The 13,152-nt window shown below is 38.3% G+C and overlaps 1 protein-coding gene across 1 annotated transcript in view; it reads right to left on the reverse strand.

Annotated features, from left to right (window-relative positions):
- LOC108678398 (unconventional myosin-Ie) overlaps window positions 1-13,152 on the reverse strand; it is a 41,153-nt gene that overhangs the window by 13,244 nt on the left and 14,757 nt on the right. The window contains exons 2-6 of the mRNA XM_047885020.1: window positions 4,835-4,971; window positions 3,846-4,037; window positions 2,081-2,258; window positions 1,618-1,749; window positions 1,274-1,391 (exon numbers count right to left, since the gene is read on the reverse strand). Coding sequence (XP_047740976.1) covers window positions 1,274-1,391; window positions 1,618-1,749; window positions 2,081-2,258; window positions 3,846-4,037; window positions 4,835-4,971 — 757 coding nt within the window. The remainder of the gene's footprint in view (window positions 1-1,273; window positions 1,392-1,617; window positions 1,750-2,080; window positions 2,259-3,845; window positions 4,038-4,834; window positions 4,972-13,152) is intronic.

A 13,152-nucleotide genomic window follows, 5' to 3' on the forward strand; every position in this document is an offset into this window, starting at 1 on the left:
ACCCGAAAAGTGAACATGTTGCATTGTTTTTTGTTGCATTGAGATTTAATTTCTTTTGATAGTATTTTTGAATACTATGCGTCTCTATACATAATATAAATCACTTTTCCTGTTAAGTTTGTGTACTTACATACATTAAAATACGATTTTTCAAGTGTACGAATATTTATTTCCCCCCACTGTATAAAAAAAACTTCAAAAGACAATATAAATAAGAAAACCTTCACATTACAATTACATATTTTCGATGTATCAAGTCTTCAAATCTTATCACTGTGACATAATAAAGACAAAAACTTAATTTTGATGATAACATAATAATGACAATAACATACTTATGACAATAACTTAATGATGGCAATAACCATAAGCAAAAACATTATAAAAATAAATCAATGAATGACCGAAACTTCAGAATCGATTGTGAAAATTGAGTTAGAACAACAATTTCGAAATGTGCACATCAACTTTTTGTACGGCGACGGTAATCTTTGTTACCGGGAGTTTATGTACGACGAGCATTGACGTCTGTTAATTTATCATTCGATAGAATTAATGGAAATATCCTCGCCCACTCAACACCGCAGTGTTCTATAATAAAATAATAATGATAATAATATAGAGGTTTCAGCGTTCATTATAGGCCGTAGGCCTGTCGCCGATTCTTAACATCGCAGAACATTCACAGCATTTTGCGGTCTCGAACTCGCAACTCACTGCTACAATTCTGCTGCGAATTGTTACCAGGAGTTCAGGTACGAATAGCATTGTTACCAGGACCGTAGGTACGAATAACATTGACGTCGGTTCATTTATCAGTAGATAAAATTAGTAGAAACATCCTCGCCCATTCAACGCCCAATATTCTATAATAATCTAATAATAATAATATAGCGGTTTCAGCGTTTATTGGGCCGTAGGCTTGTCTCGGATTCTTAACAACGCAGAACATTCACAGCTGGTTGCGGTCTCGAACTCACAACTCACTGCTACAATTCTGCTGTATTAACCTCGCCGATTCTGACCAGAAACTGGCGCACAGAGCTGGGATCGAACCCGCGCCTCTCTGCGCCAAATCTTGGTACTCTGAACTGTAACCACTGGGCCACATCTGAATAATGCGGGCTCGTGTAAGAGTACCGAAGTAATCACAAGTCCCCGTAAACTTTATTAAACAAATTAAATTAAAATATACAAGTTACATTGAAATAAACAAAATCAGTTTAAATAAATAAATTATATTACAAGCAATCAAATTAAATTATCGTCCCACCACTGATGGTCTCTCTGAAGTCTGCGTCGTCGTCGACGCCGTCCACNTCCGTTATAAAAGTGATACGCTCCGGGATTCGAGCGCGGAAAACATTTTTATTAGTTTTAATGTGTCTGTACTGAAGGAGAAACGTCCACCGAAGAATGTGCGGCCAAGTAACGGGATAAATGCCTCGTTAGGAGTATACATATGTTATATATGTACTTACCGATCCTCCTTTGTACACAATATGTTCGTTGCGGGCATTATATATTTCTCTTTTGCCAATACTATTGTATGATTCGCATACAGAAATACATATTTCATGAACGTAAACGAAACAAGGTAAGCAAGATGACAGGCACCTGGTAAAATATGTGGAAGTTTCGCTCGTGGGGGTTGAGGAAATGCACGCGCGACTTCTCCAGCAGGAAGTTGGACACCTTACCGCCCAGCGGCTCCCCGCCCGGCGAGAACTGGATTTCGATGTACTTGCCCTGACGCACACAAACAAAAGAGTTCGATTTTACAAAAAAAAATCATATATGAGGACTACTATGAAATTGTGGTACCTACTAAATATCACCGACACAACGTAAAAAGACGTAAAAATGCGAGCAATGTTTATTGAAAAAGCAGAAATGACCAACTTTCAAACGAATCTGGTAAAGCGGTTACAATTGATATTGTTTATTTATATAGATTATATTAATATTACAAATCTATTAATGAAGAAAGTAATAAATGAATTTACACACTAATGATTTACGAAAAAGTGCATAATTGATCGCATCTCATCATTCAAAATACATTCACAAGATTACTCACAAATCTGGATGAGTTATTATTGCGCGTAGTCTTGGCGTTGCCGAAGGCTTCAAGCAGCGGGTTGGAGCTCAGGATGATGTTCTTGACGTGCTGGAGACGCGCGCCGCCCCCGCTGATCTGCGTCATGTACTGCATGATGAACTTTGCTGACACCGTCTTGCCTGCTCCTGACTCGCCACTGCCAGCGGGATAAATATATTAGAAGACACGACAAAACGATAGCCGTGGTAAACACGACACACAAGCAACTGCATGATGAACTTGGCTGACACCGTCTTGCCTGCACCTGACTCGCCACTGCCAGCGGGGGGATAAAACATATTAGAGGACACGACAAAACGATAGCCGTGNAAGCAACGATCGTGGTGAACACGACACACAAGCAACGATCGTGGTGAACACGACACACAAGCAACGATCGTGGTGAACACGACACACAAGCAACGATCGTGGTGAACACGACACACAAGCAACGATCGTGGTGAACACGACACACAAGCAACGATCGTGGTGAACACGACACACAAGCAACGATCGTGGTGAACACGACACACAAGCAACGATCGTGGTGAACACGACACACAAGCAACGATCGTGGTGAACACGACACACATCGACCGCCTTAAATACGACACGCCCAACAACCGAATTATCAATGAGGCGCTCATCTCTGTTTTTTCTCCAAAAATTGACTCGTAAGAAGAAAACACTTTCAGTTATAGTGCTCTGAATCACCATTAACGTATGCTAAATATGCCAGGTTATCAAGAGCTTAAACGCTCTTGACGCAACTCAGGCCGGGCCAGACGCCTGTGTGATGTAAGAGTTATAATCTGCACAAGCAGATGACCACTCAAATTTTTGTCCGATTTCAGAACGCAGAATGTTTTAAAAGCTCATAGGTGAGAAAAAAAACGTACCAGGAAACTTTAGCTGACTAATAATAATCAATTAATATACCACCCTATCACACCATCCTCTATTCTAATATCGCTACACAAGCAATAACATAAGTTGGGGTCGATGTTAAACTGTGTTTTTTGAAAAATTCTATTCGTTCCATAATGATATCAAATTCCAACGTCGTAACCATTTTAGGACATTTCGCAAAATCATAAGATACGCAATGCGCTATAGTTAAGAGCGGATCTAGAGATCATAACGGCAAACTCTTCTAAAGGAAACTCACTGACATTGAAATAAAAAAAAATCAAAATAAAAATATAAACAAATGAAAACGCATCGATGTTTTATTCGGATGAAAGCCAAAACTGTAACCCTCAAATAAGGATTTTACGTCAAATAATATATCTAGTAGTATCGTGAACAAAATGTAATTGAGAACAGATTAACAAGCTCTCTGCGACGCACCTGATAATGACGCACTGGCTGTCACCATCAATAAGCATGTTGCGGTACACGTACCTGATAATGACGCACTGGCTGTCACCATCAATAAGCATGTTGCGGTACACGTACCTGATAATGACGCACTGGCTGTCACCATCAATAAGCATGTTGCGGTACACGTACCTGATAATGACGCACTGGCTGTCACCATCAATAAGCATGTTGCGGTACAGTCACGCACCTGATAATGACGCACTGGCTGTCACCATCAATAAGCATGTTGCGGTACAGTCACGCACCTGATAATGACGCACTGGCTGTCACCATCAATAAGCATGTTGCGGTACAGTCACGCACCTGATAATGACGCACTGGCTGTCACCATCAATAAGCATGTTGCGGTACAGTCACGCACCTGATAATGACGCACTGGCTGTCACCATCAATAAGCATGTTGCGGTACATGTTGTCAGCGAGCGCGAATATATGGGGCGGGACTTCGTACTGCGCGGCGCCCTGGTAAAGTCGCACTTCGCGCTCCGTGAAACATCCGAGCTGCTTGAACGGGTTCACCGCCACCAGCACCGGCCCGATGTACGTGTAGATACTGAACATGTGAGTGATAATTGGTTAGAGACGAAGACATGGGTGGAGGAATAAGAAAAATTCAATTAATAAAGGCATTCGGCACAGGAAGCGACGAATTGGGCACCGTGGGAGAAAAGCTAGAAATTTAATGAATTGGAGCCGGCAAGAGGAAAGGTAAAATTTCAATGAAGTACGTAGACACGGAGAGGAAATCGAAAGTTTCAAGGAATTGGACACGAGAAGAGGAGAGTGAAAGTTTCAGTGAATTGGCAAAGGATAAGTTAAGGGAAAGTTTCAATGATTTGGTAACAGTCAGAAGAAAATTAAAGTTTAAATGAAGTGGACACAAAAGGAGAGTAAAATGGGAGTACTTTGAAACAAAGTGGAATAGAAGCAACTTCAAAAACAACAACAATGAAACAAGTTAAAGAAACAGCGAAACTACGTGAGTGTCGAAAAATAGGAGTGAAGAACTGGTAGAAAGGGAGTGGAAGCCTATAGTGAGTGAGATTGAAGAGAGAGAAACCAAGTGAAGCAGGAGCTGAAGCTCAGTAAAAATCGTGTAAAAACTCAATGGAATAGCTATCAGAATTTCGCTAGTTGGGTTGGGACCTCGACAAACAAACTATGTAGTGGATGTCGTCAAGTAAGATTAAATGAGACCAAGTCAAGGTAAGTGCAGGAATAAAAGGTGTCAGTGATTTTATGTTATCGTCCGCCACACACAATATCATGATAAAATGTATATATATATCCTGAGATAAGGACGAGCAGCGTTCACAGATAGTATATGATAAGAGGTGTCAATGGACGCACATATCGTCCATGAAGCGACGCTTGATGTTGTCAGTGATGGCGTCCTCGTTGATCTTGGTGAGCAGCACCATGTCGTCCACGCTGCTCTTCTTACCGCCCTTGTTGGCGCCCACATTTTCGTTCTGCCAGTGGTACATCTGAAACACAGATGCCGAGGTTAATGCTGACTTAGCTCACTTGGAAAGACATAATTTTCTCTAAAAAATAGTTATAATTACTCTAGCCGATGTACATGCTCGTGTTCTGCTACTGGTAGGTCAGTACCACTCAAAAAAGTAAATCCAAACTATCACCTGAAAAAATCATGTGCTTGTTAGGTGTTGCCTGTCGGAAACCAACACTGCGTAACACCGCATGGACCAAAATGATTCAAACAAAGTGACTTCCAATAATTCTGGTCTATCGCGTTATCGGCTATACAAGCCACATATCTTTTGACTTACATGTGCACCAAACAAGCTGGGAACAGTATGACCGAGAATCGTCCGCCTACAAATGAAATTTTTTTACACTCACAAGACACATTCATTCATAACACATTCAATCCAGCATTGCCAGCTGCCAATTTTCTGTTCATCCTCTGCTTCCAATCAGCATCCGATCAAAAGGCCAATCGTCAGAAAGGTCGATTGATCTTGGAACGTAACTTTACGATCTGAAACATATAACCTCAGATTCTGACAGTTAACAGTATCGTACTCTTATATTTATTATAGATAACGGAAGGCATTTTCGATCTTCCGCGTGGTGGTGTTAGGCAGGCTGTATATAACACTTCAGGAGGGCCATGAAGCAGCATGCACTCTGTAGGCTGGGTACAGTACTAGTGCTAGTAAGATAATGCAGTTATGTTTCGCTGTAACGTTTAATGGTAGGCAGTTAATACACTCTAGGTTATCCACCCCCGTATTCGGTGGTGTAAAGCCCATAATATTTAAAAGCAAGATCACGTCGTGGACTGGTTACTGATAGCAGAGATAATGCACGGCTGATATTAAGTCGTACGGAAAGAGACTGGGCGTTACATTGCGGGTGATGATTATTCAAAAATTTGGGTCTACATCTGCGCTCCCCATATGGGGCGTTATATCATCGTTGTATGTACCACCATTAGAAGAATATCTATGTATAAGGGTGAAAATTAATTACGCTTCATCTTACTTCATAAAGCACCAAAACCCAAACACAAAAGGAGGCGAAAAAAACGAACATAACCAGTTCAATACTTCGCTAATTTGAACACTCAAAACATACATAAATTATATGGAGTGATGATTTTAACACATCAAATTCTTTAAATGGTTAGGTAAATTTTTAAAAATATTTAACACGACATGGAAAAAGCGCGACAAATTTAACATGGATAAAAATAATATACGTTTAAAAATTACTTTTTAAAGACAACACTTCTAAAGAATCCAGTGCCTCCAATGTTAAAGGTGTGCAATTAATTTCTCATTTTATTTTCGAATATTAAAAAAATTAAATTCTAAAATTTTTTTAATATATAAATTTTTTTAATTATTTATTCTGTCAATTGATTCATGCATTGTCTCGAACTTCACACAAGTGTGAAAAATTTTTCCGTTTTTCTAATAATGAAAAAAAATTTATTCTATTTTGCCATTCGATTCATGCATTGCCTCCAACTTTACGCAAGTGTGCAAAATTTCAAACGCGTTAAAGAAGAAGAAGTGTGTTAAATTTTGATTACAAGATTTGTAGCAGACAAACAGACAAGAAGTGAAGTTAAAGAGAAGTGTTGTAAAAACAGACCAGTGGCGGACAAACCTCTATACATGGTCTCTCGAAATAGCAGACAACTTTATGTGTAATGTGAGATACTATACATCGGACAAAAACAATCGTCCTTTTGGGGAAAAGAATGTTCCGCATATTACCTCAAGTAGGCCAACTGCCGCAGCTAGGATTGACGGTGTTCCAATGATCGTAGCCTCCACAGCAGGTAGGATGTTTTATTCATTGGATCCCGAAGGACCCTCCCCCCTCAGGAGGTAGGATGTTTTATTTTTGGATCCCGAAGGACCCCCCCCCCCTCAGCAGCGCCCCAACTCCTTAAGAATTGTGTGCTACCATTCACCGGCCACCGTCGCTCCCGCCGCTTGGCCTGCAACAGCCACAGAAGAGTTTCCGCAAGAATGCGGTGAATCTCTTCCATCTCTTCGGGGGCGGCGCATTGCTTTGGCTCAGCTCGGGCCTCACTATAGATCTAGTGAGGTCCTGTTTCGCTCGCCAGTAGCGGGGATCCCAGGGATCCATGCAAGCGGCGTAGACAGGATGGGCGTATTACCAGTCCGACATGTTCAACAAGTTCAATCGAAATTTCCAAGAAAATCAAGGAGGAAGACGAATTTTGAGACCAGACTTTAAATAGTCCGGTGTTGTGGATACGAAATCTGACAAACCTCTATATATGGCGTCTCGAGACAGCAGACAACTTTATTGTCAATCTGAGGTCCATCGGGCAACGAACATTCATCGTTTTCGCTTAAAGTATCAATACAATTAATTTTCAAACTTGATTCAAATTTCAAACATTTCAAATTGAAGGATAAGCCAATTAGAGTTGTTTCGCAATCGATGATGAATAAATTGGTGCAAAAATTGCCTGCTGGCTTGATTGGAGGGTTTTGCTCGTGGTTGAAGTTCATTAGTTCAACAATGGCATTGCCAGCATTTCAGCAATACACAACACTAATATATATGGCCACCATACGCATAAGACCAGCCACAATTGCTGCTGTAGCTCAACTTCTGCGTTCCAACTTCACTTTTAAATAAAAATAATATACATTTAAAAATTACTATTTAAAGTTAACACTTCTAAGGAATCCAGTGCCTCCAATGTTACACATATACAATAAATTTCTCATTTTATTTTCGAATATTAAAAAATTAATTTTTTCATTTTTTTGTAATAAATAAAAGACTTATTCAAAATTATCTATTCTGTCAATTGATTCATGCATTGCCTCCAACTTCACACAAGTGTGCAAATTTTCAGATCAACTAGCTGGACAGGTAAAAAATGTGCCAAATATCAGTTACCGGTATAAGATTTGTAGTTGACAAAATTATTATTTCAATATTTTTAATACCTATTGAAATTTTTTTTTCTAATTTTTCAAATAGTTTATTCTGTCAATCAATTCCTGCATTGTCTCCAATTTTATGCAAGTGACAGACAGACAGCCAGACAACAAGAAGTGAAGTTAAAGAGAAGTGTTGTAAAAAATATACGTTTAAAATTACTTTTTAAAGACAACACTTCTAAAAAATCAAGTGTCCCCAATGTAAAACATTTACAATGAATTTCTAATTTTAATTTCGAATATTAAAAAATTACATTTTTAATTATTTTCATACACAAAAGAAATTATATTTTCAAAATTATTTATTCTGTCAATTGATTCATGCATTGTCTCCGACTTTACGCAAGTGTGCAAAATATCAGATTGATTGGAGAAGTAGAAGTGTCTTAAAAATCGATTATAAGATTTGTAGCAGACAGACAAACAGACAAATAAGAAGTGAAGTTAAAGAGAAGTGTTGTAATGAAAACTTGGGAAGATTGTACCCTACCTCGACCGAATAGACGCAATATTGGATGAAACTAAATATATGAATCATTAATATATCAACAGAACCACTAATATTAAAGTAATTCATAATGAACCTAGTATTACTGGCTACTTAACGTTCTAAAATAGCATTGAGATAAAAAAAACTGCGCTGCAACTTCTCCACGCGACGAAATTTCTTCTCGCTTCGAATCACCGACATGTGGAACAGCCTCCCCGATGACATCGTTGGCGCTCCAAGTATGAACGCGTAAGTATGAACGGGTTCAAGAACAGACTAGATAAAGCTATGGACAAATATATGTTGCCTAGCACCTTATCGAACTCGGTGGAAGTCTAGTAGCTACTTCAAACTATCGTCAGTCATGAAAAGATCCGGTCAAATGACACGATTTTAGAACTTCTGTGAACAAGGCACGAAAAGGAAAAGAATCGGCGACAGGCCACATCAGGCCTACGCTTCAGCGCCGAGATCAATATGTTATGTTATGTTATGAGAATATGAGATTAACTGAAAGTGAAATAACACAGGCTTGGCTATCTAATATGAGAGCTTTGGTGAACAGCGTAAAATCTCGTGCTTGTAGAAGAGCGATCCATTTATATTCAAAGCACTTCTTGACACAACACTTTATATATATGGCCACCACACACATACGACCAGCCATACTTGCTGCTTTAGCTCAACTTCTGCGTTCCAACTTCACTTTTAAATAAGAATAATATACATTTAAAAATTACTCAGTTATAAGATTTGCAGTTGACAAAATTATTTTTTCAATATTTTTAATACCTATTGAATTTTTTTTTATTTTTCAAATAGTTTTTTCTGTCAATTGATTCATGCATTGTCTCCAATTTTATGCAAGTGACAGACAGACAGCCAGACAACAATTAAGAAGTGAAGTTAAAGAGAAGTGTTATAAAAACGTATACGTTTAAAAATTACTTTTTAAAGACAACACTTCTAAAAAATCCAGTGTCCCCAATGTAAAACATTTACAATGAATTTCTAATTTTAATTTCGAATATTAAAAAATTAATTTTTTAATTATTTTAATACACAAAAGAAATTATATTTTCAAAAATATTCATTCTGTAATTGATTCGTGCATTGTCTCCGATTTTACTCTAGTCTGCAAAATTTCAGATAGATTGGAGAAGTAGAAGTGTGCCAAAAATCGATTATAAGATTTGTAGCAGACAAAATTATTTCTTCAATTTTTTAATATTGAAAAAAATTTTTATTATTATTTATTCCGTCAATTGATCCATGCATTGTCTCCAACATTACGCAAGTGTGCAAAATATCAGATTGATTGGAGAAGTAGAAGTGTGTTAAAAATCTATTATAAGATTTGTAGCAGACAGACAAACAGACAAACAAGAAGTGAAGTTAAAGAGAAGTGTTGTAATGAAAACTTGGGAAGTACCTGCCTTATTTATTTACACGTAGAAACAGACATAGTGTACACGAATCTGTTGTAAACCCGGAAATCGCTGATGTTCATCGCAACAGCCGTAAACAGCGGACGCGTGGGCCGGCGCTACGTACAGATGAAGGTGTGTATAAGGTCCGCTGCCGCAGCACCACGCCCAGCGCTAACCTCCTACGCACGCGCAAGATTTCAGTATTTGCGCAAGGCTGCATACACTCAGAGTAATTAGTGAGATCTCGTCTAAATAGCGATGTACTTATTGCCATTGTGTGGGTAATCCTAATCCAGTTTGACCGGTAAAAGGAGTATAAAAGTGCTACGTGGAGAAAGTGTCACTTCTTAGACGGTATGACACATTAATTTCGCTATTGAATGAGCTGCGACAGACGATTATACGTTTGTAGCATCCGTTGTGATAAACTAGAAAACAAGATTAAAATAAGATTAATTTTTACATTTGGATCGGTTGTAATATAACAAAGAAATTCAATGAAATAATATACGATTCGTCACATCGGAGAGAATGATAAATAAAACAAAAGTAACACGTATAACTTGGCAACAACGATGAAAAAACTGGTATATGAACTATAAATTCTCAAAACACCTTTCGAAAAAAAAGTGGACTCATAAAATGCAACAGCGAGAGGTAACAGTTAATGAGCGAAAACCGCGGCTTCCGTTACAGTAATATAGTTAGGGAAGAAATTCCCACAGCAAAATAAGTGTTGCGATAAAGGCAGCCAAAATCCCACGGTTTTGAGAAACAATGCAGTGAGAGAACGTTTCACTAATAACCATGGATCATATGCTGCATCGTGCTGGCCGGGCGCATGCAATAAGCGTATATTGTCGATGAAGATAATATTCTTCCGATTAGGTATAAGATATAGTAAATAATTAGTTTAGTTTTTTATATTAATCAACCAAAAACTCAATCAATTGTAGTTACCAAATGCGCCGGTAAAAGCTTTACATAGTCAAAAATATGTTCAAATTGCGTTATCTGTCGTTGAAACAGCGCGACGCTGTTTAATTTCTGTACCGCACGCAATCCAACAACAGATAAGCTCCAAAGAAATCGATTCATTTAATTAGCAATGAAACATGCCGATTAATGAAGAACCTAAATCATAATAAAAAAGGGAGATATAATCTACGCTAGTTCGATACGATAATTTACGTTCGAGTCCCGTGAATCAAAAGAAAGTAACCTGACCTCAGATATATACGGTCAAAATCAACAGTGAATACATCACATATAGGTTTGGTATAATGCGCATATCGAGTCAGAATGAGTTAAATGCAGTTCTCCGGTTTCAAAGAAAATCTTTTAATTTTACCGATATAAAGTGCAAAAGTATCGTAATGCGGTATTATTATAGTTCAAAATGTATGTTCTAGTAAATAATTGACCTTATTTGTATTGCGAATATAGAATATTATTAGGTTGAATTTTTACAGCGCATATCTTCAACAAGGAAATATGTTACGGCAACCAACATTTTAACTGGATCAATCGTTAATGTTAAATTAATTTTTTCGACTGTTTATAAATTCCACCAATTGTCATGATCGAGTACGTATCAGGTTTCGGCAATGCACCATACAGAACTATAAAAGGGAAAGCGGTCAATGCATGTAAAAAGTAGAACATGAACATATTCATTCATTTTGATGGAAACCAAGTGGACTCAAAAAATATTATCAGTGTTACTCAACAATCAAGCATGCCGGGTTTCCAAACACATGACCCATTGATGGCAAAGTGAGATTTACAGAAAAAACATCACCGAGTTTCAGCAACATTATTTACGTAGAGAAAGCAGTCGTAATGAGATGTGCATAAATCTACACTAATCATCACAGAATTATTCTCTGAAGTTCCACACATTGATCCATTGTATACTTTCGCCGCGGTCTTTGCATGCTCTCTTTTCTTGTCGAGTGTTTTTTGGAGTTAAACTTATAGTGTTATTTACGCCTAGTTCGGAGAAGTCTTGCTCTCATTCCTTGCAGCATTGAACGCAAAGTCACGTTCTTGTGGCCGCGAACGTGATCTCAGACGCACACCGCGTCAACGTGACGTCAACGTGCGGTTGACGCTGAACGTGTAAATGACGTTTTCCTGCGTCGCTGTGCACGTGTGAGTTGCGAGACCAATTAGAACGCAGACTACGGTAACGACTTCCTGTAAGATGCTTAATTAATCTTAACATAATTACACTGCATGAGTAAAATATGCCGACGAAGCCATGCACCAAAGGCCATTTTTTCCGAGGTCAAACTTCCATGTCGCGAAAATGCGCCGTTATTGGGATTCAACTTTCTTCCAACTGTTATACGAATATAAACATCGATATGAAGTTGAGTTTGATCAAAAATTCACAATTTCTAACGGTTGTTTGAATGCTTGAGTCACAAACAGGCGAATGTCAAGAGCTGAGCGTGAAAGAACACAGCCCAAAATAGATTACGGAACAAAATACGAACATAATAGCGCTCGAGCTGACGCCTGCTTCAAAATATAGTCATGTAATCAATGCAAGCATAACATGTGACGTAAGACGTAAGCTATTACAGTCATGCCATTTAAAGCATGGATGCCGTGTTCTCTGATGTTACTATCATAGCATTCAGGCATGGCTTCCGTTTTAAAGAAGGTATCGCGCGAGTGATGGTCTCGCTTTGAGCTTCTCTCATATGTTCTTTGGCCCCCAGATTGTAGGTGACATGTGAGGGGGCGGCTTAAGGTGGCACTAGTTAAACCGAAGTAATTTACGTTCTGGAGAAGTCTACAACCTTTATTGGAGGAAAATTTTTATATAACATTGGTTTCCTGCAGCGGTCCCGATTTTATGCACGGATTATTTTTTATGATTAAATTCTTGCTTATGTATTAAATCAAAAATCTAATTCGGTCAGTTGCTATTATGCTTCTGATGTTATTTAGCACAATTGAATTGCGGACTCGTTCATCTGTCTTATAGACGATGTTGATCTGATTTTAGTGATAAATCGTCATGATGCTTCCATTGGATGTTGAGTCATTGTTAAGTCGGTTTTGACGTGCTCGATAATTATTAGAATTGAAAATTTACATTAAGGCCTGCGGAACATCCGGCGTATGGTGCTTTGATTTAAATGCAGTGCAGGTAGCGTTCTCTTGCAGTATAGTATCTGTATTTTTGCCTTACGTTCCTCTACGTACGCTAGTGAATATTACAGCATTTATGCTAATATTATTTACATACCGGTATTAGTATTATAATGTCAT

Source organism: Hyalella azteca, unplaced genomic scaffold (genome assembly GCF_000764305.2).
Source record: "Hyalella azteca isolate HAZT.00-mixed unplaced genomic scaffold, Hazt_2.0.2 contig16722, whole genome shotgun sequence".
Classification (NCBI taxonomy): Eukaryota; Metazoa; Arthropoda; class Malacostraca; order Amphipoda; family Hyalellidae; genus Hyalella; species Hyalella azteca.